The sequence below is a fragment of the Zalophus californianus genome, chromosome 8 (assembly GCF_009762305.2).
Source record: "Zalophus californianus isolate mZalCal1 chromosome 8, mZalCal1.pri.v2, whole genome shotgun sequence".
NCBI lineage: Eukaryota > Metazoa > Chordata > Mammalia > Carnivora > Otariidae > Zalophus > Zalophus californianus.
In genome coordinates this window covers 24,200,462-24,227,794 of record NC_045602.1, presented here as the reverse complement: position 1 = coordinate 24,227,794, position 27,333 = coordinate 24,200,462, and the positions used below count along the sequence as shown (strand labels likewise).

General features: G+C 44.4%; 1 protein-coding gene across 1 annotated transcript in view; it reads left to right on the top strand.

The window, feature by feature from the left end:
- The window catches only part of ALK (ALK receptor tyrosine kinase), a 685,531-nt gene that overhangs the window by 492,159 nt on the left and 166,039 nt on the right, over window positions 1-27,333 (top strand). The window contains exon 5 of the mRNA XM_027621933.2: window positions 3,230-3,357. Within this exon, the coding sequence (XP_027477734.1) occupies window positions 3,230-3,357 (128 nt within the window). The remainder of the gene's footprint in view (window positions 1-3,229; window positions 3,358-27,333) is intronic.

The window sequence follows — 27,333 nt, the reverse complement described above, 5'->3', positions numbered from 1 at the left end:
GTGTAAGCACCAGATCAATAAGGGACCTTGGAGAACTTTTGATTCAATCCTTGCATTTTGCTAACAAAGGAACTAAACCCCAAGGAGGTACAGGAACATAGCCTAACCCATGCAGATCCAAAACCAGAACCCAGGATTCAGCTCCCAACTCCCAACTGAGTGGCCTTTATATGTCCTATTTTCAGTCTCCAACTCAGAAATCGACCTTGATATTCACAAACCAACCCTCCTGGCTTTTTTTTTTTTTTTTAACATGGGTTCTAATTTATTCAGTATGATGTAACCACTCAGCAAAAATGTGTGGTCAGGTTTTTTTTCCTCAGCAAATTCACACAAATTTGGAGACACTTTCTCTGGTTGAGAATACATTGATCAGAAAAGATCCAAAATTTCAGGCATTCAGAGTAAAGTGCCTTATCCAAAGTCATCAGACACTTGAGGGGCAGAGCCAAAACTGGAAGTGGAGAACTCTAGAGAGACAACTGGAAGATAATGGATGGTGACAGGCTGACCATACAGTCTTTCTGGCTTCCCAGAATCCAGATGGACTCCCCACACTGTCACGTTGATTGATTGAAGCACCAGTGCTCAGATACCCACAAATCCCCAGCCCATGGACACAGCTGCACGTTGGTCTCTAGGAGGATCTAGGTCAGAACATAACTTTCCCTCCCGCAACATAACCTTTCCCTCTTTGCCACAGCCAAAGAGGAAAATAGAACCCTAATAAGGGAATCTCATGACTGCAGGGATATGAGCAAAGAAAATGGAGTCAGACAGAAAAGAGAGCTTGCATTTGCTGTTCCTGTTTCTGCTGTCTCTTAAACAAAGCTGACCCTAGGTACAAACTTGCCCTTTTCTTATCCCAACTTCCCTGGTCATAAAATACATGTTTGGCAACTGCTTTGAAAGTTATTAAAGCTGCAACAGTAAACTATGGGAGGCCAGAGAATTTCAGACAAAAGTTATTGCATCAGTAACTCAGAAACTAATTCCTAAAACTCTTGACACATTTATCCAGAGGGCTAATGCCAATATAGAAATGGAAATCATTGTCAAGGGCCACAGTGTACCTGGAATTAAAAGCCATCATTCCTTGCAGCAGAGAGCTACAATTTTGGCAGAATATGAATAGTCAGGCGTTTCTCCACCATCTTTCCTCAAAAATAAGGTTCTTTATTTTTTCAGAAGGACAAGAAAAATTCTGCTCTCTTTGTGTGTTTTTTTTCTTAAGAACGCTGCATTTACATTTGCTTTTCAAATATTTATTTCTTTGACAGCTCCACATTTAAACCGAAAGGCCTCCTTTTCCTTATTCAATTGCACTGGTTTTATTTTGGATAGGAATCCTGCTGGGTACCGTAACAGGGAACAAACTCTACAACAGCAATAATCCCTTCTACAGCGTCTATTGTGGGGAAACTTAATACACTTGTCTTAAATGGCTGAGGCATTGGCTCTGGTGATCTGAATTAACTACAGAAGAGCATAGAGAACAAAACTACCTTCTTCACTCAGCTGATTCCCACTGCATACCCCGCAACGTGGCAGGCCTGGAGACTCAAAACTGCCATGCAAGGGCACCCCACTGAAAGACCACCGATTGCCTTAGGCGATGCCTTCATCATCAAAAGGCAGCAAAGACAGGACAGATGTGATGAGATCCAACGTTAACAAGCAGATGGAGAAATGGGCTCTCTGATGCACTGTTGGAGGACTGACAATATGCTCAGAGTTCTCAGTGTGCATGCACTTTAACTGGGGTTCTAAGAATTTGTCTTAAGGCAGTATTTACAGAGATACACAGGGCTAGCCTCAGCATGATCACGAAGGGAAAAACTCAGAAGCAATGCACAAATCATTAAAAATGCAATCATTGAACTCATCACATAGTCTGTATTTATTGTCTCCCGACATACAATTGAGTGGCAAAGTCCACTCACAGAGAGCATGTGGAAGATGATGGCCTTGTTTATATAAAAGTGTAACTAAAAGGCTCCACTGTGGTGTTGACCATGGTTATCTCTAGATAATGAGCTTCTGGGTGACTTTTAATTTCCTTTGCCAACTTTTCTGAATGGTTGGATCTTTAATATTTTTTTATGGTGAGCATCACTTTCTACCTTGCAGGGCTGGGGGTGCTTTAAACATTTTTTTTAAAACAGAAAGCTAATCTTTCCCTAAATTCCTTTGCACTTGTACTGGCCAACCTACCTAAGGCCTTACATCATGGTAGGACACTATGAAACACTGTGAGGAGTTCATGGGTATATTCATATGTCAAACCTCATCAATTCATACACTTTAAGTCACCAAGCTATGCATTTTTAGGACACGCAATTTACTGTATGTCAATTATACCTCAATAAAACTGTTTTTTAAAGGACAAAAAGTCTGAAGTAGTCCAGGTAATTGCCATTCACCACACAAAATGTCAGCATAATTGTATATGTTTAAGAAACCTGAATCAATGGTGGAAAATAAATTTGATGTTCCAATCAGTGACAGGAGGCTATTCCGAGAGGTTAATAGCATGAGTGAGGTATAAAAAATGTTCATTCAGCTTATTCTCTGTTCTCCAGCGGTGTCCGTGTCCTTGATCATAGATGGCTGCAGAGCTCACCATTTGACCTACTTCTATCTTCTTCTGTTTGCACCTTTTTGCAGAGTTCACACCAATCTTAGGTACCTTTTACCCCAAACTACATGCTTTGGTGCACTTTTAATTTTCCTGAAGTAAATAAGTAACCCTTGATCACTTCCCTTAAGTGACCACATAGCAAACTCAAGGGTTATGAGACTTTGGGATCAGAAAAAATTCTGAAAGCCAAAATTCTTTCCAAAGATAATTACAGATCCACCGATACATGTTTTTGAAGATTATCCCTTCACTCTGCCAACAGATATTCTTAAGTACATATATTCTTTTCCCATAAGATTAACTACTAAAGCAGTCGGAAGGTCTGCAGTTGCCTGAAAGAATATAACGGAAGAAACACCAGAGGCTACAGTGGGTTTGAGAAGTGGGTCTCTGGGTTAGCTGGACAAGAAGGAAACAAACGTTTGCATGTTGCTGTCAGAGTCATTCTCAGAGCCTCTTAGGGTGGCATCGTTTGGGGCCCATGAAGAGTGTGGGCCTAGAAATCACTACAGAATCTCTGTGCAAGTTAGCCCTGCTTCTCATCACTGTTTCTCTCTGCTCTTCCCCTCTGCTTTCCAATGTGACCAGATGGACGGTACTTCAGGGAAGAATTGGGCGTCCAGAGAATCCCTTCCGAGTGGCCCTGGAATATATCTCGAGTGGAAACCGAAGTTTGTCTGCAGTGGACTTCTTTGCCCTGAAGAACTGCAGTGAAGGTATCTGAATCTGGCTTTCTCTTCCCTTCCTTGGTAGCTTGCTGTCTTAAGTGTGTCCATAACCTGCTGCCACGATTAGCTGGGCATGTGTTTGCTTATCTAGTAAAGTCTATGGTGCCTTGGGGCTGGTTCTGAATATTATCTAGTGCTCCACAGCCCAGCTGATCAACTTTCAAAGACTGAGTATAACTTTATATCTGCTTACCTTAAAACTTCATCAAACAGAATATAGTCTTTGTTAGAGAACATATCAGCTTAATTTCCCGGGCTGCCAAATGCTTTCAGCTATGTTGGTTTGGTTTGGTTTGCTTTGGTTTTTTATTGTGGAGAATTTCAAATGTATGCAAATAAATAGAATAGTGCAGTGACCCCTATATACCTTCAACTCAGTTTCAATAATTATCAACATTCTACCATTTTTCTTTCACCTGTATCTCTACCCACTCCTTACCCCTCCAACTTGATAGTGATTATTTTACTTTTTTTCCCTGAGGCAAAATTTATGACTAAGTATTTTTAATGACTTGATTCCTACTGTTATTAAGGGGCAACTTGGGAAATGGTTATATATGAAATGTTTTGATTATTTTGTAAATACCATTAGGGCACTGTCCACTCTGTCATTGAATTCCTTTGCATAAGTCCCACATTCAAGATTTGTTACCAAGAAAAAGCATCTCTCTCCTGAAGAATAATTTGTTGTTGTTTTTTTCTCTTTGCCTTTGTTGCCAGGAAACTGAACTAAATGCAATACTCAATCACAGTAGTTATATCTGTATAGGTTTCTGATAAGCTTATTTCCCCTCCCTCTAGAGAGTTTTTGACCTTCTACTCTTGTTTTCAAGATCACCTATTTAGCTTTCATTAGACACTGCTTCAAGTCTGATTGGTAAACAGGAGGAAATGAATCATCAATAGATACAGGAGGTTGATCTGTCCTTGATTGTTCAGAAGACCTAGGGTCATAACGATAAACACCCTCTATTGTTTCCCACGTGTAGAAGGTATAGGAGATGGGCTTGAATTATACAGATCTTCAGGAAGAAGTTGTTTTCATTATTGCTCTTCTTCTGTGCCTGCGTCTGCCCAGAGGTTCAGTGGGAAGGGAGCTCTCCCGTGTGCCACAGAATCTGTGGTCTGAGAGGACCAAGAATGAAGTTTGGAGAGGAAGGAAGCCTGTGGTACTCCCAGACCTAAGTTCTCAATTTAAACTGTTCATGAGCAGCCATGAAGGCTCAGAACACACAGCAATCTATTGCATAGAGGCCCAGCTTTGAATCTTGGGCCTCTTAGAGGTGCTATACAAAGGGGACTCCCTTAGGAGACCGCTGACCTCCCAGTTTCTTATGCTGCTATGGCTCTTCATTCGTTGCTGGTCTTGAAAGAACCTTCACAAAGTGGTGTTTTTTTTTTTCCTTTAATGAAAACTGGGTTATGTGTGAGAAAAAAGAAAAATCATCATAATGTGATAGATTGAATTTCAGTTCTAGTTGAAAAGGTGGTTAACCTGTGATGGGAGGCAATGTATAAGAAACATGTGGTTTGGGAGAAAGCCAGGAGCTTGTACAAATGTTTCCATGTTCACAAACTTGCAGATTTGTGGATGGCTCTGGACATCATCAGTCCTTGCTGATGTCAAAGGTCTGTGTGCCATCCAAAAGAGGCGATCTGTTGAAATGGAGCCAGTTAACAGGAATGTGACAGGGAGAAGGTATCAGTTCCCAGAATTGGCCTAATCTCATTTGAACAATGGTCAGGAGAAGGGAATAAGAGACTACAAAACCCCAGATATCAGGCCCAGCCCATCCTCCTGCAAAAATTCTTCATACCTCTGAGTCAAGGCTCTCAACCAGTTATGCACATTTTTCCTCCCTTACCCCTACAACTCCCTTTCACCTACGAAATTCTTCCTCTGTATCTTATGTTGCATTTGCAGTGAGTTTGTTGCAGAGTTTCAAGGACCTGTTTCTTGTCGGCCTCTCTACCCTTATGAAACCAAGAGAGGTGACCTCTCTAACTTTCTCTAATGATCCAAAAAGTATGTCTTCTGGCAGAACAGTCTCTAAGAGGACAGAGAAAAGAAGTCTGCTTCTAATTCCCTTGAGAAGGTAAATTGGCCAAGAGACCTAGGGAGGTTCTCATGTCCCAGCTACCTCCCTTCAGAAGCTCATGTCTAAAAACAGAGGGTCTCCATGGAGAAGCAGATGTTCTCTGCACTCCTTCTCTGACTTGGACTCCTGTGGCCACCAGTGGGTATGAAGAAATAAGTGTGGATGTGTAAAGCACAGAGCAGAGGAAAAACAAAGTGACTCCTGTGTTTCCTGAGAACTTCTAATTCTCCTCCCCATCATGGAACAATTTCAGGTGCACATCAGTTGGTGTGGACAAGTTGCAAACATAAGAAGCCTCCTAAAACTACACTCACATTTTTAAATGGAAAGAGTTATTTCAGAGGTATGCTCAAGGCTTATTTGATGTAGACAAATGGTTGTGTTTTCTGATGTATTGCTTTGATCAGGTCATGAAAAGAAAGCGATAAGGAGAGAGAAGTGTTATCTTTGAGGGGGTGAACAGGGCTGGTGGCATGTTAGCCTGGGTTGTAGATAGGTCTGCAGAATGCCTGGTCTATTTTCTGATAGCAACTCGGTCCCCTCCTGATGAGACACAGAAGGAATATGAAAGGAGACACATCTGTAGAACTCTACAGCTCTTCCTTCGCCCACATAAAGAGGTGCCATTTTAGTTGGTCCGGAGAAGCCTTACAGGGGATGTTGGGACAATTCTCCCTGCATAGGAGATGATACTTATCTGTGGGTATCATCAGGGCAGAGGCCATCCTCTTTCCTCTCTGAATCCTGACAGCTATCACACTGTGTAACACTTAATAAGTGCTCAGTTAAGAAGCAATAAAAGCTAACATCAACAGAGCACTTACCACGTGCAAAGGGAAATGCTGATCCTTTTGGGAACTTTACCATAATGCTATGAAGCAGGTTCTGTTATCCTTATCTACAGATGGGGAATCTGAGGCTCACAGAAGTTTCAAAACTTGCCCAGGTCATTCAGTTAGGGAAAGATGGAGCCCAACTCCATCCCAAGTCAGTCTGACCACCAAGCCAATGTTTCTGTCCACAAAGCTCTGTCACCTGTATGGAATGTGTAGAGGCTGGGGTTTTAAATTTGTTGCCAAAAGCCTTAGAATTGTCTTTAACTCATCCTCTTATTCTTGCATCCAGATGGCCAGGCCCTGGGCTCTAGACTCGTGGCTGCTTTTCATCCTATCCGTTGCTGTCTAGATGCTACTGTTGCTGTCTCTTGAATTTACCCTTCTGACTTCATTTCCTCAGCAGCGTGCCTTTTCCAGGCCTTTGTTACGCATTCTTGGGCTTTGGCAGTAGCCAGCTGGTCTCCCTGATAGCGTTACCCAGCCCTCACACATTAGCACACATTTCCTCTCCATGTGTCATTTTCAGGAGACCTCAGTAACTTCTTATTGCCTCCCACATCAGAAACATGGGAGCTAGAGTGGGCCATCTCACTCATTCCTGGGTCCAGGCAAGTGATGGGCTGAAGATCACCCAGCTGGTTGGTGGTAGAGCTGAGAGTGACATCAGGGCCATCTCGACTCTGACTTGGGTACTTTTACCACTGCTCTGTCCTGCCTGGAAAGCCCTCAGTGTCTCTGCGTGATTTCCAAGCTTCTTTAAAATCTGGTCTCAATACCTGTCCAACGTTATGCCCTCTGTTCTCTCACACCCCTGGCCCTCTAGTCAGGCTGAGGCAGTGTACAGAAAACCAGCTTGGTCCCAGGCCTTCCGTTTTGAATGCAGACTCATCACTGAGGATCCAGTTTAGGGCCCAAACCCTCCAGAACATCGTTCACAGCCATAGAAATTCTTCTCTGAATACTTTGCTCTCTACATCTAGATTTAGTAGCTGCTTTACAGTTATTTCCCAGTTAGTCATTTTGGGGCCCTAACTTGAGGTTTGGGATCTTGTCTTGTATTTCTTTTATTTCCCCAGGGGACAGTTAACACAGCGCTAAACACATAGAAAACACTGCTTAAATACTTGTTGACTGATTGTTAGTCAATCAATCAATTGATAAATACTGCTCCTGCTTTTTTAGCTTTGGGCTATTACCCTACTACTGCCAAAAGAAGGTAGCAGTAGGTGGAAATTGCTTAGAAGAGGTTTTTCCCTGATCTTAAAAAAGCCAGTGTGTATACTTGGCAGTGATGGGAAGGGTATCAGCCCCCAGAGACACCCATGCCTGGGCTCCCAGGGAACCGTTCACCCATTCACAAAGACCCGCCTTCAGCAGACAGTCCAAAGCAATAGAATGGTGCAGGACACTCATCAGGACCCCTCACGTTCAGAGGAGCCTATGGAAAAACGCGTGTCAGAAAGGGCAGGGCTAGGGCGCCTGGGTGGCTCAGTCGGTTAAGCGACTGCCTTCGGCTCAGGTCATGATCCTGGAGTCCCAGGATCGAGTCCTGCATCGGGCTCCCTGCTCAGCGGGGAGTCTGCTTCTCCCTCTGACCCTCTCCCCTCTCATGTGTGCTCTCTCTCTCTCTCTCATTCTCTCTCTCAAATAAATTAAAAATTAAAAATTAAAAAAAGAACAAAAGAAAAACCCTCTTTAAAAAAGGGGGGGGCAGGGCTAGCTTCTTGTAAAAGATTTGAAAAACCCTGTGCCTCTGAGCAGCTCATAAGAATATACGTTATTGGGGGCTCCTGGGTGGCTCAGTTCGTTGAGCATCCGACTCTTGATTTCAGCTCAGGTCATGACCTCAGGGTCATGAGATCAAGCGCCCCCCCCCCTTTCAGGCTCCACACTCTGCAGGGAGTCTGCTTCTCTTCTTCTCCCCCTCCCTCTCCCTCTGCTCCACCCCCTGCTTGTGTGCACTCTCTCTCTCTCAAATAAATAAATAAAAATAAATCTTTAAAGAAAGGAATATACATTATTGCAAACACCCATCTCACACCTTCTATGTGCCAGGCCCTGTTCTAAACTTGTTGCATATATTAACTCATTTAATCCTTACAACAGTGCAATGAGGAATGTATTATCATTATCAACATTTCCATGATATGGATAGGGAAATCAAGGCACAGAGACTTACGTAATTTATCCCACATCTCACAGCTGATATTAGAGGTCATATGCTCCAGCACCCATGCTCTTGCTGCTACGTGTTATTGCTACCTGCTGGAAAACATGCCAGAAAGCATCTATTCTGCCTCCCTCACCAGTGGAAATTGAATGAACAAACCACCCAGTGATTTACCTTGAACTTCGACACACTAAATAACTGACCAGCCCAGTATGATTTCTACCTTCACCTCATGATTGTCAAGTTCTCGATTTTTCTAAGATGCTAATTCGGAACCTCCCTCTCCCTGCCTTGGTTGGTCAGAGGTAGTTTAGGTGTACTGCTGTCCACTGACCAACAGTGGACACCCCCATCCATAACATCAAAGAGCTGCAGATGGCACCTAGGTGAGCCTAAATACATTTTACTGCCGGTCCCCTGGGTTCCTGTTCCCTTTCATGAACCTACGAGAATCACATCTGAGATTTCCTAGGTCAGAACCACATTCAGCTCACAAACAGATTTCTCCACAAGAAGCACTCTTGGTTTCTTACCCTACTGAGACATTTTCATACACATTACCTCCTCTGATCTGTTCAGCAGAGAGGATGTCATAATCCTCATGTTACCCCTGAGGGGTTATTTCATTAACTTCGGTCTTGTAGGAAGGGGCAGGAATACAAAACATCAAAAGCAGTCCCACCACCATGGATACCTTAAAACACATGTCCCAAAAGAGTTGGGGATGTGCAGATATCTTAACCTCTCTGGGCCTAAAATGATGGCATTTAAACTGGATCTATGGACTTCAAACATTTTTTAGAGGCTGAATGCTTAATTCAAATAAAGTCCTATATAGAAGTCCAGTATATAAAATTACACAAGCAACTTACCATGTATGTTTGTGCTACAATAAAAAAATTTTAAGAATGCACAAAAAAATTTAAAAATTAAATAAATAAAATTATACAAGCAGAGATGCCCAGGGGAAGTGATAAGTAGGGGGCCCAGAACCCACTTGCTCCACAGGCCTTGACACCCACGCCCCACCACCACCATGGGGTTTCATAAAATACAGTTTGAGAACCACTGGACATCCTGATTTTCAACTCTCCTATTAATTCCAGCTTTTTGATCATAAGATTCTGTGCTTATGTAAAATGTGATAGCCAAAAATTGTTACATTAACTATACCTTCCTTAAACAGTTAAGACTAAGTACAAGGCTGTTATACTTTGGGCAGTGGCCCATCTACACAAAGCAAGTTCTTGTCTCACTGGATCCTAGGTTTGAGATGCTAGATACAGAGCTACTAGCTCTGTATGAATGTTTCCGGTAACAACAACAACAAAAATGTGTGGCGTGTTCCAGCCTTGTTCCCTCTATCTTCTCCTCTTCCACCAAAGACAACACTGGCCAGGCAAGGATGCTCTCCTTAGGCCAAGAGGGGGACAAGAGGAAAGGAAAGAAGCTGAACGAATGGATTCTCATCTTGGCCAGCCATGTGGAACTAATCAGCCTCTGGAGTAGGCTCCAAAATCCAGCTGGGTAAAATGAGGCATAGGCTCCCGGGCTCCTGACAGCGTGGCCAAAACTGGGCATTTTCTGTTCCAACAGCAAGCAACACCCCAGCAGGATCCTCAGTCTGTGTTTGTAAAACGGAGATTACTGGGGTGCTCTCTTGGAGCTGCCAGCAGAAAACGCTCTATGTAGCAGAATCATCCATCTCCCCATCCGTGCATTTGCTCATTCGTTCGACAAACATTTATTGAGCACATACTAAACTGAACGTACAGTGACACCGATATAAACTTGCTTCTGTCTTAGGACTGAGTTTTGGTGTGGCGGCCTTAAGATCCCCGTCCTACTTCACACAAAACTGCTCACCAAAGGGCATCCCTGACTTACATTTAATCTGCACCAGAGGTATTGAATAAATGCTCCATTTGTAGAGATTGTCTTCCTCTGAACTGGTTCCCATGTCTTTCTCAGAAATACCACGGAATGAGCACTGAACCAGCCTTCGGGGGACCAACGTTCCCTTTCAACCTTTTATTTACCCTAGCCTCGTCAACTCTTTGGATCAGAGGGGACATTAAAGGTCTCTATCAGAATTGGCACATGGATTGTTTTTTATTTAAAACAGGAATAACCATATGTCAGTGGTGGTCCCAACAATGACCTTCACCGTGAGGGTCCGATGAGAAGAGGACTGTGGAGATGCATTGTACATGATGCCTGGAGCTCCCGGACCTCTCTGGAACTCATCTGGCCTGAAGCCTCTAAAAACATAGCTGCTCCCTCCTTGCTGCTCGGTTTCTTACGGAGAAAGTGCTATTCACAGAAACAAATCGTGGGATGCTAACAATAACCAAATGCCACGCGGGAGTCGAGCATCACGGCCCTGCCAACATGACACCGGCACCGAGGTGGCCACTGCCCGGGTCGGTCACTTCGGGGGACGGGGTCACCTCTGCAGGGGTGGGATCTATTGTTTGGAAGTGAAAGCCAAGGAGAAATAACAGCCATAGCCTTGTCCATTCGTTTTCATGGTGCCCTCCCTTGAAGGGCGAGGCCCATTATCTTTCATTATTCTTCTTAACTACCTGTTTCTAAAATTTCCCACCCATAAGTTGTCTGTGGATTGTACTGCTAAAAAGATAAGCATTAAAACTGTGATTTCCCCTCACATTTCCCAAAGACCTCCCGCCCCACGCTTTGGTTCCAGCTATGCCCCCTGTCAAGTGCCCTCCCTCTCCCATCCCCAGTGTCCGTCTCCCCAAGCCTCACACTTCTTTCAAATCTCGGCTCAAATACTGTCTTCTCCAAGAAGTCTCAGCTCAGAATTATGTCTCCATAGATTTCCGTTTTAGAACCGTCTACTTTCCAGAGTTATTTATGTGTCTTGCTCAATAGATGCTAAATTCCTAGAATCAAAGACTGTGTCTTTTTCTTTTTAATCTCTGTACCCCAATTAGCAACTAACAGTGCTTTTCTCGTGGTAAGCACTGAATAAAGGTTTTCTGGTTACAATGTAGGAGGGAGATTATAGGCTTTGGAATCAGACAGAATGAGTGTGGAATCCCAGGTCTATCGCTTACCACCCTTCTGAGCTCAGAAGAGTTTTTTTTTTTTTAATCTTTGAGTTTTGGGTTTTCTCAACAGTAAATGGAGCTAATGATACATAATTATAGGTTTGTTGGGAAATGAAAAACTGATGCTATGTGTAGAGCCCCTGGCACAGAGCTCGGCACAATAAATACTATTGCCTTCTCCCTTCCTCACCCCCTGACTGAGCTGAATGTCCTCATCCTGGAACAAGGGTGGAATAATTCATCCCAGCTAGCCCAGGGTATGTTTGCAGGTTTGCACCCACCTTTTTCTTTCCACTTGCGCCTCGTCTGAGCCATTGGGCCAAGGTCAAGTTTACCCCCCTTCCAACAGAAACTCTGAAAGCCCAGATCTATTTTCTGGTTTCGAAGGCTGCTGCTTCTCTTTCCTCATTCCCACCCCCAACAATCTCTGCTTTTATCTCTGATAAAGTCATTTTTCTATTTGTGACTGGGTGCCCAGAATCCAATGTGCCATGCAAAGGAGTAAGACTGCTTAATCTTGTAGGGATGCGTAGTGGCCAAGGAAGAGCCTAAACCTCCTGGGATATGCTTATCGTACTGTGTCCTTCTGGCAGACTGAGGATGGGGTCTAAATCAGCCAGGCCCCCAGCTGGTGGAACCAGGAAAGAGTTTTTCTGCCCCTCCTTTCCCTACCCGTGTACAGCTGCTGTTGGCAGAGACTTCCTTACACTGGAATGGCTTATTCATAATCACTAATAAAGCCCATTAAAAAATGCCCCGCAAAGTACATGGGAACAATGATTGCTTGGGCGACGATTTTAAATATTTGACCATTGGAAATCACCCGGAAATGGGGGCAGAGCCAAAAGATTTTTAAATACAAATAAATAAGGAACCAGTGTGCTGAGGTCATTGTACTCCCGGAAGAAAATTACTTTCAAATTACAACTACATAAAAGAAATAATTGAAAAGATTAATCACACTAAAATAATTGGTCTATTTTACAAGTAATTTGGAGCAATATTCAGTCATTGACATAAATGTCTAGTAGTAAAATAGTAATGAATTTCATTCTCTGACTAATGTATTTATATTATTAATGGTACTAAATGGCGTTGTTACTGCTTATAAATATTTCATAACTTTTAATTCATTAAAATGTTCAAGGAATTTCCAAAAGTATTTATTAGTTTTAAATCATCCTTGGTATTCAATATGCGATTGCCATTCTGCCTGGGTAATTAAAAAAATTATTGTTTTGGGTAATGGGAATCTCTTCGAATGTGGAGGATTAAGCCCCAGTTATTAAGGAGACCAAAGCTCTGGCTGGCGATGAATGAGAGGCTGGGTGAAGCTATGTTCCCTCCCCAGGTCTCTAAGGCCCCTCTGTAACCATTCCTTAAAATCTGTCCCTGTGAGGCAGACCCAAATAAATAAATTCCAGAGATAGGAGAAATGTCAGTTTAGACACTGGTTTCAACCCACCACCTCTCCCACATCCTCTCCATCTTCCCGAAACAGCTGATAGCAGAAATCGTACATTCGGATCTCACCTCCTCTCTGTTTCTTTCATTCCTTGATAGAGGCCATCAGGAGGGAAAAGGGCAAAAGGTGCAACAGAATAAAAAGCAAGGAACACTGCATCATGAACGGTGGAAAGGAGACAGGATTTGGATGAGAAAAACGTGGGTTTGGATCCTGAGTTGTTTGGGTGCTACGTATCCATCACACCCTGCAGTGCTAGATCATTAACGCAGGAAATGGAGATGGTGGTACCTGCTCCCCGTAAGGATTTAATCCGTGTGAGGATTAAATGACAGTGTGTGCGCCTTATGTGACACAGTGCCTGCAACCTAGTGGGAAATCAAACAGGGTTAGTCCCACCCCTCCCGAAGTCCAAAGAGTGTATCGTAATGATGTTGATCCAGTGGCCTTGGCAACTCTTAGTTAACCGTGCTACAAATAATTGGTATGAGTCATCAAGATAAACTGGACCAACAGTGAACTGTACAATTTCAGGGGCTTGGCGAAGTCTAAGGACATCCCCTGGAGCAAGGACGGGATGGCTCCACTCTCAGTGCCCTGCCCCACAGGTCTGAGATCAGGCTCACTGCCCTGCCTCCCAAGCCCCGTCCACACAGGAAATGGCTAAAGGCATTTGGCTGTGAGCAAATTGGGAGGGGCCGGGATCCAACAAGTGGGTTGGGGTAAAGGGGCAAGTGTTTCTCACACTTCGACACTTGGACCTTGAGGATACGTAGTAGTGTTCTGGGCATGCGCAGTCCCAGAGAATCAACATGGTACATTTTTCCAGACCTTCAATTTTACCAAAATATTGGAATAGAGGGATATTTTAATATTTAAATTAGCATGGCTATATATTGGGCTTTGCGCAAGCTACACACAAATTTTAAGATAAAACATGAGCTTTAAGACCTTTTCTGCTAGAAGTGATCCCCCAGACTCTGGGGGGGTGACTTCACCCTTCTCTGCCGTTTGGGGTAATATCAGAGGGGATGTTGGTGAAGCACAACTTTAAGGGGACAGAGGGACATAGGCTAAGAAAAGGAGGTACAGCTAGACCCGGAGAGCGGGAGCCAAATGGAAGGTATCCTTTCAGTTGCAAGCCATAGGTGGGCAGGGTGACAGGCCGAATCTCAAGGTGATACCAGAGACCAGCAGGGGGGCCCTAACCTACCAAATCAGTCAGAGAAGGATTCCGTTCCTAAAATTTATGTACCAGGTCAGAGCCAGACTAACCAAATATTAGGTTTTCAAGTCCCCTGTGCATTGGTCTAAAGCTTATTTAATTTCCCCCAAGACAGAATGGATCTCAGAATTGGCTGTGTTTTGTTTTGAAAGGGAATAGAAAGGGATCTACTTCTCTATCTGAAGAGCTGGGAGACATTTCACTTCCTCTCTGCCCAGACCCCTGGACAAAGTTCCTCAACATGAGGGACTATGGGAACCAAATGGCCAGGTCCTCCAGAGTGGAGTGTGAGAGCTCCCACTGCTAGGATGTGGTGCTTTTTCTTTTTACTCGTGGTTATTTTGAAGTTTTTGGCATTCTCTGTCTTTAGGTTATGCTGTGAGCATGGAACTTTAGTTTGTCTTTTTGGTTGTGATTTGTTTTGGGAGGAAACATGGGGAAATAGTTGCTTGATGGGTGCCTAGAAGGCCCTGCAATTCAGTTTGCAAATCACAGGGTAAATGGTCTCTGAATAATCCCTCCTTCCCTCCACTACAACATTCTGGGATTCTTTGAGCAGCATTTGGGTGGAGGTAAAGTCTTTTGGCTTTTGCTGCTTTTGCTTCTTCATTTAGCTCTTAGCCAGCATTTTTGTTTCTATAAAATGCTTAACAACAGTGACTAATTACCCCTCATTAATCATTCATGCAACTGGTAGACCAGGGGTCTTATTTCCTTCAAGAACACAGGTGCAATATCCTGTCTGGTTCCCAAGTCACACAACGGGGGGGGGCGGTGGGGGGTGATGGGGCCATCATGGCAGCTCTGGGATCCTCCCAAGCTCACAGGAGGAGTGGGCCGGAAGGTGAGCACTGATTCTGTGAGGCTACAACCCCTATTCTCTAATGAACAGGAAGGATGAGACACATTGCCGGCCAATGGCTGCTGAGAAACAATAAGCCTTAATTAGAAGCTTCTTCCTGGAAATTCACATGGACATAATAACTTTGTTGTCTTAAAAGGCCCAGAGAGGTTGAATGCCTCAACTTTCTTGTGCTTTTATAAGCTGATCCTCTCGATCATTTGTGAAATGTAAATATAATTAAAACATTGGCACTGATTAGCTTCTTCATGCTACAGGGATAAGCAACTCGAGTCTAGGGTCCGAGGCAGCCTGTTTACAGGTTTATGGTTCAGGAACACAGTGAGGGAGCGGTCACAGCCGGGAAGGGCAGTGGAACGGACCCTAGGAGAGGGTCACACCACTCCCAGAGGTCAAGGAGAGCCTGGGAGTAGCCCAAAGCCTCTGTCCTGCGGACTTGAGCTTATGAGTATATAAAGCTGAGGTGACAGAATCACATTATGAGGTGACAGAAAGGAGAAGATGACAAGGAGAGATGTTCTCTGTTTTCCTTACCTTACATCTCAGGACTGGTAACTTTCTTGTCAGTGTGCAAATATAAACCCTAGTTTGCTGCATTTCCCACTCTCTCTCACATATCCCATGTGCGTGCTTGCATACCAATGCTAGAGAGCTGCCCATTCTCGACCATTCTTCCCCTGGCATGGCCCTTCCCCCCTTCCTTTCTCCCCCTTCCTCTCCTGTGGCCATTTGTAATGCCAAAGCATCTACCCGATTCAGAATCAAAGCATTTGCTTGCGCTGTATGATAATCAATATGTGAAGGCAGACAGATCATCACCCATCTTGTTTGCTTTGGCATCTTGTGGACAGGTCCTTCCTACATCTCCTCGCCCTCAGTCTCCCTTCCCTCTGTCTCTCCCAGACTCTGAATGCCTTTGTCTTTTCACTTGTCTATTAATTCATTTTCACTTCTCAACTTCCTCTCTTTTTGTGCGGGGGGCGGTGGGGGGAGGGACTGGGCCATGGAGTCGGCCATCTGACTGCTGGGGCACCTCAGTAATCAATGAAGCCTAGTCTGCTTTTACCCCAGGCATATGGACAGCAACTGAAATGGCCAGATTGGCTGTTCAGGGGCCAGATCTGGGGTGTGCACACAGGGAGTCTTCCTTACTTTTCTTCCTTATTCTAAGCATAGATTTTCTCCTCTCCTCCTTTTTCTCTTCCTCTGCTTTGCTTCCTTTCCCTTCATGTACCTGGCACCCTCTCATGAGGAGCCCTCACTCCGCATGCATACACATGTGCACATAGGCACATACGTGTATATGAACAGTGAGGGGGTTTGTGGGGCATCTGGACATCGTGATCCTAAAGAAGGCCTCAGGAGCAAGACCACAGTCTTTAGTTGAGAGTGAGGTCTTCCTGGAGTCAATCACATGGCAAAGGCAAGAATCTAGATAGATAGGAGGGTCCAGCATTTTCCTTTAGGGGTCAAGAAATTAAATTGGAGTGAGCTCTTGGGTAATGGGAGCTGAGGTTGCAATCACAACAAGAGAAGACACTAGAAGCTAAGAAGGAGAATCTTGGGAAAACTCTCTTCTCTTCAGGGGTCAGCAAAGCATAGAGTCGAAGCTCATGGTACGCACTGGAGACTTTTTTCCCCTTGTTTTTCCCAGTCTTTGGTAAAGTCATGTTGAACATTCCAGCTTACTTTTGTTGTACTGCAAGAGTTTTGTCTGGGCTTCGGCCAGGGTTTTAAAGGGTTTAAACATCACAGTTGTGATCCATAAGATTCTCCAAGGAAATAAGAGGGAGAAAGGAAGTTGAAAAAAAAAGAGAGAGGTAGAAAAGGCTATGAGGTCTGGACACTCCACCCACCGTAAAGTTCTCTTCTTGTACCAAACTAGGAGGTGCTGAGCTTGCATTGGTTAAGGAAGGTGGAATCTTCCTACCTACTGACCTGGTATCTGTCCCAATGCATAAACTGGGCTTTCCATTTCCCCACCATCTAGTAACTGGACTCCATGCTTCCAGAAACAAGGCTGGAGAGTTTATTAAATAACCCAAACTCCTTGGGATTTTTAAAAAAATCATATTTGCATTTCCATGTTATATTATCTGGAGCAAATTCATCAGAAGCCCCACTAACATATGAGGCACTACCTTCTCTCATCATTGGTTGTTGCTTTTCAGAGATAAAAAACAGAAAGGAGTCACAGGCGCCCATTTGATGGGTTCTTTTGTCAGGCATAGGACTCCTTCCACCACACCCCTACCCTAGCCCTTGGTTCCAGCCACAGACAACCTCATTAAGTGTGGTATGAGGGGTAACCCAGTGCTGTGTCCACAGAGCTCCAGCAAGGCTTCAGATGGCTAGAGTGGATCATCCAAGTACCGCAGCTTGTTTGACTTCTGCTGTTATTTTTCCCTCCTGCTAAGTTGTGTGCTTTCCACCTCATCTCTGCATCCCTAGTGCTTGGCTTAAAGCCTGGCACACGATAGGGGCTCCATGAGCTTTTGTACAGTGTTGAATGAATGAATGTATAAATGAGTCAAGAGGGAGCAGTGTGAGAAAGTGTCTATGAATGCAAAGCAGAGTGGAAAATTGAGATCAGCAACAAGAAACTGTAAACAAGGCAAATATGTCAATATTTCAAATGGTTTCGGTTGTCCACTTAACCATTGTAGGTGGGCATTCTGCTTTGTAAATACAGGCAAAGACAAATAGCCAGTAGCATACTTAACATTCCAGATTCTCCCCTGCCAAAATAATACTACTAATATTAATAATAATGATCACAAGTGTGGGACCTCCAGTATACACCAACTAGCAACTCCTTCCCTAGGTCCTGAACACTGCTAGGATGACCCAGATTGGTGATGAGTGACATATTCACCCCCACGTGATTTGCTTGAGGTAAGACTTTGCCACTGCTCCAAAGACATTACAACAGAATCAAACAGCAAAGGTACTTGTACTTGCTGTATTCTATTAACTCTTGCCTTCGGGGGTTTCAGTTAACTATACAATTCTTCACTTTTAAAAATCATAAGTGTCATATAATTTAGCATCTGGGAAAGGCCTAAAGGAATTTTCTTCCTCTCCTCCGTAATTTTACAGATTAGCAGACTGAGGCCCAAAGACATCAAGATTCTATAATTACCAAATGGCCAAGTTGTGACTTTTTACCTCTTACTCTGTTTTTTCCTTCAACCTCTCCCTGCTATTTCTCAGCCTTGAAATGATTAGAAAGTGTCTTTTACATCTATGCATTTCTGTTCCCCCCTCCATGGGAGCCTTGTCCCAGATCCTCACCATCAGCATAGAGCCTGGCACAGACCAGATGCTCAGTCAGTGTTCTTAACTGAAATAAATGGCATACATGACATCCCGATAAAGTATCAAATGAATGATAATCGTACTGGAACCTTGTTATCTCAGCTTGTATTTTCAGAGAGACGACCAGCCCATGCTCAACCAGGAAAAGGGCATGCTTAAGAAGAGAGCTATAGTAGGGCAGGAAGACCCAGACCAGTTGTCATATAAGAGAATCGGCCATTGGAAAGGATTTTAAGCATCATATAGAGGATGTAAACTGCACAGTCCACATGCAAAAATTAAAAATGAAAATTAACTTGGCTCTTAGGAGAACCCCTCATTTCCATTGATGGCAAATAGCTTAATCTAAAGTCAAGAGTTGAAGTCAACGCTGAATGGGAATTTTTTTAAATTCCTTTTGGATAGATAATCAGACTGTTCTGAATTCTCCCCTTTTCCATTCTCCTTCCCATTCCTCTGGGAAGCAAGTAGAAATGAGGAGGTTTCTGTGTCATCTGGTAATGAAAGAGCCATCCCCTCTGGCCTGCCCTGAGAGATTCACTCCCTGTTGGTCTTCGGTCATTGGGCCAGCCCCATGAGTGTGACTGAAGGAGTCCTTGCTTGTAGGTCATCTGGTCCACCTAGATCACCCCAGCTCCATTCACAAGGCCTCTACAGCTCAACCCATACTCTCTCAGCCACCTCTGGGCCCTTCTCGGGAAGACACTGAGACCCTCGACACTCTCCCATGCTGCTCTGGGTTCAGGCCCTTTCTACCCACAACCTCCCAGCTGCTCCCCTCCACTCTTCTGACTCCACTGAAATAGCCTAGAGCTAACCCAACGTTCATGTGCCTTTTTAAAAAAATTTTTTTTATTTAAATTCCATTTAGTTAACATATAGTATATTATCAGTTCCAGGGGTAGAATTTAGCGATTCATCAGTTGCGTATAACACCCAGTGCTCAGTACATCAAGTGCCCTCCTTAATGCCCATCACCCAGGTACCCCATCCCCCCATGCATCTCCCTTCCAGCAACCCTCAGTTTGTTTCCTAGGGTTAAGAGTCTTATGGTTTGCCTCCCTCTCTGTTTTTATCTTATTTTATTTTCATTCCTTTCCCCTATGTTCATTTGTTTTGTTCCTTAAATTCTGCATATAAGTGAAATCATATGGTATTTATCTTTGTCTGACTGACTTATTTCACTTAGCATAATACCCTCTAGTTCTATCCACATCAATGCAAATGGTAAGATTTCATTCTTCTTGATGACTAATATTCCATTGTATATCTATACCACATCTTCTTTATCCATTCATCTGTCCATGGACATCTGGGCTCTTTCCATAGTTTGACTATTGTGGATATTGCTGCTATAAATATTGGGGTGCATATATCCCTTCAAATCACTATTTTTGTATCCTTTGGATGAATACCTAGTAGTGCAATTGCTGGGTCATAGGGTAGTTCTATTTTTAACTTTCTGAGGAACCTCCATACTGTTTTCCAGAGTGGCTGCACCAGTTTGCATTCCTATCAACAGTGTAAGAGGGTTCCCCTTTCCCCACATCCTTGCCAACATCTGTTGTTTCCTGAGTTGTTCATTTTAGCCATTCTGACCAGTTTGAGGAGGTATCTCATGGTGGTTTTGCTTTGTATTTCCCTGATGCCGAGTGATGTTGAGCATTTTTTCATGTGTCTGTTAGCCGTCTGTATGTCTTCTTTGGAAAAATGTTCACGTTTTCTGCCCATTTCTTGACTGGACTTTTTTGTTTTGGGGGTATTGAGTTTGGTAAGTTCTTTATAGATTTTAGATACTAGCCCTTTATAAGATATGTCATTTGGGAATATCTTCTCCCATTCTGTCAATTGCCTTTTAGTTTTGTCGATTGTTTCCTTTGCTGTGCAAAAGCTTTTTATCCTGATGAAGTCCCAATAGTTCATTTTTGCTTTTGTTTCCCTTGCCTCTGGAGACGTGTCTACCAAGAAGTTGCTGTGGCCCAGGTCGAAGAAGTTGCTGCTTGTATTCTCCTCCAGGATTTTGATGGATTCCCATCTCACATTTAGGTCTTTCATCCATTTTTGTGTAGCTCATGTGCCTTCTTGCTTACAAGTCTTCCCAAACTTTCTGGTCTTTATGTCCTTCTTACACCCCCACCAGACAAGTCCCACCAAGTAGAGGCAATGCACAGACTTTGTTGTCCTAGCTCTCCTTTCCTAATTTTCTCTTTGTTCCCAATCTATGGGGTCTATTTCACACCCTTTTATGTTGTGCCTCACTCTGTGTTTTTACTTATAGGCCTGTTTGGGGGCCCCTCGATTCTTGGTTCCAGATACTCAAGACTCAATTTTTTTTTTTTACTCCAAGATCTATTTCACTCTTAAAAAGTCTAGATCTTACTGTTGAAAATCTATATTTTCAAGTATATCTGCCCCCCCCCCCCGATCCAAGGCAGTGCAAGGAGAGAGTGATAGCAACTCTGAATGGAGGAAATTGGAGGGAATGGGTCACAAAGTTCAGAAAAAAGAAACTTCAGATGACTATCGTATTTTGAATCATAATTATCATAATCATGATAATATTCTATTATCACACCCCCCAACTCCGGTTGTCCAACTGTGCCTCCAGCTAAACAATCACCAGAGGAAACTATCAGGTACCCCTTTTTAGTGACTTCATGGAAGGAGTTTCCATAACAATTTTGATAGGAGACAAATAACTCAAAATATTTTAAATTCTAAGATGTTCCAGCAAACACTCACCCTTTCTAGGTATAAACTGCAGTCCTGAGTCAGGCTCAGAGCTCCACAGAACTATATGTGAATCTCTTTGGTTTATACCATATTTTCCCCTGGCAAAAAAGATCATGACCTAAGGCAAAATCCCACTTGTGTTCTGTTATAGCCAGATTCATTTTTTGAAAGTACCTCTTATATCTTTCTGCTCAAGATCACTATCTCCTGTAAAGTTCAAAACCTTGAAGCCTTCTTTCTCTGGCTCCAACCTTCCTGCCTAGCCCTCTCTGTCTTGGCCTCTGACTAAATCCCACACTCCAGCCCACCAGACCAATAACCTGTCCTCTGAACAGGCCACGATGGTCATTCCAGCTGTTCCAATCCCATCCATTCATCAATGACCATCATAATGTTCATTTCATCCATGAACACTTCCCATGGCATCATCATACAAACTCCCTTTTTGTCACTAACTAGCCTTAAGTCATTCGCTAGTCATGGCTTCTTATAAAAAGTTATTTCATTTTTAGCATTGGTCTATGTCTTATTTAGAGTCTACCAACTCCTCGTTCATGCAGCACACAAGAATGTGTGCCTGCTACCTAGATGGTGAGCACTCTGAGGACAGTGAACTCCAGTGAAAAGATTTTGGAGCTACACGCAAACCTGACTCAACCCCTCTAAGCCCTGGTTATTTCCCAATATAAAATGAGAGTCATTGTCATGCCAACTTCATAGGGAAGAGATTAGACTCAGTGAGACAACCTCACTGAGGTTGGCACAAGAATCTCCAGAGGTGCCTGGGTAGCTCAGTTGGTTATGTGTCTGACTCTTGGTTTCAGCCCCCACATTGGGCACTGCACTCAGCATGGAGTCTGCTTGTCCCTCTCCCTCTGCTCCTCCCCCTGCTTGCTCACTCTCTCTCTGTCTCTCACTAATAAATAAATGAAAAAATCTTTAAAAAAAAAAAGAAATCTTCAAAAAAGTTGGTTTTCTTCTTTCTTTCTCCTTAGGGTTCTACCTTTCCTCCCGCATCCCCCCCTCCACTTACCAAAATGGGTCCTATCAACTCACATGCTGATCTGATACCTGAAGCTTAAGAAGTCCTCAGTAAGGATGTGCTAAATGGATGAAAGATAAATGGATGAATGAATTAATGAGAAGGAACGACATGTTAGGATTGCTTCATTACCCACACTTACTCTCCATTCCACTTCCATCTTCACCAGAGCAACTTCGCCCAGCTTCTGGGAGGTCTCTGACCTCTGCCCCAAGCCCCAGCTCTCCTTTGTCCATTTTGCTAAGGGAGAGGTTAGCAAGGATCCATAAAGTGGGCCTTCAGTTTACTTAGCAGTGAAAACCAGGGCACATGTAAGGAATGATAGCTGGCTCTTTCCTCAAGGGCAGTGCGTCCTTCAGAAAGAACTGCCAGGATTTCTGTCAGAACCAGATTTTCTCTTAGTGCAAGTGTGCTAGGGGCTCCCAGCTTTTTTAAGCAGTGGCAGGAAACCCATGTCAGGCCAACCTCATTATCTGGCCCTTCCCCAGTTCAACAACTGCCCTGCATTTCAAGAGAAGCCATCACAGCTCCTTGTACTGCTCCATTTCCCTTTCCAGAGTGAACAAGGAGATATACCCAAAACCAGAGCCTGGCAGCCAAGCCAGCTATTATCATTACCCAAGCTGGACATTTCTTTTCCTGGTCTGAAAATGCCAGGTGTCTGCCACGGAGGTAGGGTAGCTATATCTGGATAGAAAAACCTCCCTTTAATTAATCTCTAATCACTAAAGACTCCAATTCAAAGTAGAACATTAACTCAGTAGTATTTAGATTTTCCCCATTTTGAATTTGTGTTTATAGCTCATAATAATGAGGGACTATGAGGTTGGGTGACATTTTTAAGGGCTTAGATTTATTTCAGTGAGACCATTAGAGAGTTTCATAATCTCACTCCCAAAATGGGAGGAAGAAAGAGGTCTCTTGGAGGGTAGGTGCTGATTCACACTGGTGTTACTCAGTGTTTCCAGCTAAGGTATTATATTCTCCTGAATTCTCCTGATGCTTTTCACAAACAGATTGCAATCTGGTTTCCTCCAGACGTTTCTTAATAACTTTTCTGAAGAGATGACTGAGTTTGAATTGTTGTCTTAAATTATACCAGCTTTCCAAGAATCCTGCTCTCAGAGGTGGGAATGATGAATTGAGGAGTTATTTATTGTGATTTTTTTAATATGTCCATCACTGAGGTCCCTGGGCTTGTGTGCAAAGATCAAAAGACACAATTCCCTCAGAAAAATAGACTGAGTAACCTATGTGTAGGCCAAGCCAACTATAGTCCAGACAACCATGCAATCCAGTGGTGGTGGTGGTCCAGTGAGATATGTCCTGGTAGAAGTGAAGGTTTCATGAGAGTTTGAGAGATAAGGCCAGGTGACTTCCACCTATGCTTAAAAGCCATTATCCAACATTTTGGGGGCTGAGTGGTGTGAGCTCTGAGAAGCACCACCTCTCTGTGTGAAAGGCCGTGCCTCCATTTCCCTGAATATACTGCTTTCCAAGAAATACCCCAGCAGCTATGGATGCTGGCCCCCCAGGAAGAAGGAAGCCAAAGTGGGGTCCCTGTTCCCAGGAAAGAGATAATCCCAGGAGCCACCGATCTCCATTAGTGCACACCCCAGGCTCTGACTGAGAGGAGATCCCTGAAACCCCACACCCTTAAAAAAAGGTTCTAGATGGCCAGTATGAAAGGAAAACTGAGGCTAACCCACTTCTACTCAGGACCTCTGAGGGGAGGAAGAGGCAGGTGCAAAAGGAAGAAGAAGGAAGGAAGAGGAAACGGGGAAGGGAAGGTGTGGATATTGATAAAAGCATTCAGAGAAACATCTTTCTCCAAAATGGTGGTGATGTGATGGAAATACTGGCCTGGGAGTTAGTCACCATGGTAACCCACGGAGATGGGAACCAGTAGAAGGGTTGCTACGTGTGCCTAACATTTCCATTCAGTGGACTTTTGGTTCGGGTTTAGGTTTTTTTTGAATCTGCTATTTGCTGGCAATGTGTTAAGTCCTGGGCAATATAAATTTAAAAGCAATTCGACCAAGTTTCCTAGCCTTAAAGAGCTCAGTCTAGTGAGTGAGAAGGACATGTAAGGAAGTGATTACAACACAGTGAGGTGAATGCAGATTTGCACAGCGCCATGGAAATATGGAGGACAAAGTAACTAACTCGGGGCCCGTGTGAAGGAAGATAATTCAACAAAGCTATAGAGAGGGAGCTGTGTAATAGAACAACACAGAAATCCTTCGCCTCTCATGAGACCCGTCCAGTTGCCTGAAGCCTGCCTGACCCTCCGTCCCTTCCCACAGTAGAATCGATCCACACTCCTTGCTGCCTACACACCCCTCCTATGCTCGTGTTTCCACACCTTGTCACACATTAAACACTCTGCCTCCTTCTAATGTGCTGTAAACTCCTCACAAGCACGACCATGTTTTATTCATGTTTGCATCTTTAGCACCTAGAATATTGATGTAGAATATTGTGTGTCAGATCGTGGCTTGCTAATTAGCGTTTGTGGGACGGAAGGCAGGAAGGCGGGAGGGAGGGTGGATAGGGAGCAAGGAAACAAGGAGGAAGTAGGGAGGGAGGGAAAGAAGGAAGGAGGGAAATGAATTTCTCAAACATCCAGGGCTTATTTCCATAACCTCCTATCATCTTCCTATATTTGGCCTCCTTCCAATAACTCCTGCTCGGAGTCTGTCTCTCTTTCCACCTATTCCCTTCTAATCCTTCGTCCTCACCCACCCATGCCTGGACCCTCCCTCTCCCCTTCCTCAGCCCTGCTTCCTGTTTCTTGTCCACCTGCTGCCCCTTTCTCCCTTCCGGTCCCACCCCTGAGCCTTCGTGTCCTTTCTCCATCCTTCCCTCCCTAACTTCCCATTCCTTTAGTGAGGTCAGAAGTCTGATATGGATGATGAAAAACGATGAAGTGAGGGAAAGGATGCACCAAATACAATTTGTTTCAAAGGCAGCCAGTCTCCTTAGACCTCGGGTCAATGAGGAACAAAGAAGAACCCGGCCCAGTGTCTCCACAGCCCTTGCTCTCTGCAGTTGGTGGCCGTGGATAGGCCACAGTCTCCAAGGATCATGTGGCCAATCTGTTTTGAGTTTTCAGCCCATCACCAGAGTCAAAGAGAGTCCATGCTCTGCTGATAAAGAGCCCACATAGTGACCCCAAATGGCAGACGGCACCTATCCCAGCCTCCTCACACTACGGCTTAGAAACCCCAGCCACCGGAGAAATTAAGTGACTTAGACAAGGTCACACAACGTCATGGCAGAGCCAAACCCAGAACCCCATCTCCCGACAAGGAGTGCAGAATTTTTCCCACCGCAACGCATCGCCTCTCGCTCCAGCGCTGGGTTTCCTGCACACCAGGATGGATGAGGCTGCCACGCACGCACACACACACATACACACACACACACACACACACACACACGGGTACTCATTCTTCCTGCTGAGAAATGCATGCAGTGATTGGGAGGAAGGTGACAGCTGTTTAATAGCAGCTCTGTGGGATGGTTCTGGACTTAGAGTGTAGAACATTATCTCCTGCTAATGCTTTAGAGGAGATGCGGGGAAACAGAATGTAATTACCCAAACGGCTGTTTTTCCCGGATACCAAAACTAATTCTCCTGCCTGGTGAATAATGCTGAGGGGTCTTTAACAATTGGTTGATGTCCCGTCTGAAAGCTGTCACCACTCCTAATAGCACAGGGACCCATTTTGCCAGTCAGAGGTATCAGTTTGAGACGGCCTCAGAGATCAGCATGCACACTCATCAGTTTCCAGAGGGGCCCTGAGAGTCTCTCCAGCCAGGAGGACCCAGGGAGGCTACAGCTTGGCTTCTGACACTGTGGCCTCCGGGGGCCCTCCCTCAGATATACCTGTTCTTCTTTACTTCGTCTCCCACCAGCCCCTGGCAGCCTGTTTGGTTCTAGGCCCCAGTACCAGGGAGTGCACATGGCGTGGGGATTTAGAGAAATACTCTATTCTTAGAAGAACCCAGAATGAGTGGGCTTCCTGCCACCCCTCTTTTTAAAATAAACCTCATAGACAAGCATCTTGACTCTAAAGCACATAAATTAAGCATAATTAATTCACCTCATCAAACCTAGAAATAACTCCTCCTCCTCTAAATGTCTGCAGGCTTTTATTTTTACCACCATGATGGTACTTATGTTTTACCACAATTCCTAGCTGTTTGTGCTTCTGTCACATCTGCCCTAAGATGGCTGCTCGTTGAGGCTAAGAGTCAATGAATCATCTCTGTATTTCCTCAGCACCTGACACCTGCCACAGGAAAGATGTCCCATGAATAAAACCTTGGCGTGGAGCAACTGACGAAAACAGGTTTAATATGCGGCTTTAGAGAAAAGCCATGCAGTGGGGAGCCTTGGTGGGGAGCTCTGGATAATGTGCGCCCTTTGTCCTTCCCGCTCTGCAGAGGCCAAAAGGCCTCACAGAAACTGGATCTGGGATAGGGCTGAGGTCGGCTGGCTACGTTCAGAACAGTGTGCCAACCCCGAAACTCCGTAGCAGCTCATTCATCAGAAAGGACAGAAACACAGCCCTCTCTGGCGAAAATGAGCCCCCAGAACTGGAAGCTCCCTGGTGGCTATGTAGACTCTGCCCAGCGAGGGGGGGTCAGGGCCGTGGAAGCCAGAGCTCTTTGAGACAGCAGGAATAGCCCCGACTCATGATTCCAGAGTCTGGTCAGGCTTTCAAACTGTGGACACTTACTGCCTTGGATGTAAGAAGGGAGTTGAAATGCACATCTTGCCCCCCAAAAAGTAATGAGGAAGCATTTGGACAAAGCCTTCGAAGATGCTGGCACCACTCACGGGCCAAGCTCCATAAGCTCTGTGTCAGGTAGAATGGTCTCCAAGGGGAACAAGGAGGTGAGCAGGTGGTTAGACTACCTGACCAGAACGCTGGCTCCGAGTTTCAGTCTAGGGATGAGCTGGGTTGTGCTGGCTGCCTTCTTGGAGGTGAGCTGGCTGATGCAGTCCACTAAATGATACACTGAATTGAGCTCTGAAAGTCCAACTGGAGAGTGTATTGATCCCAAAGTCACCCTCAGGTGGAACAGCCATAAATTACCAGTCAGCCTTTATTATGTGAGAGACTTTCAC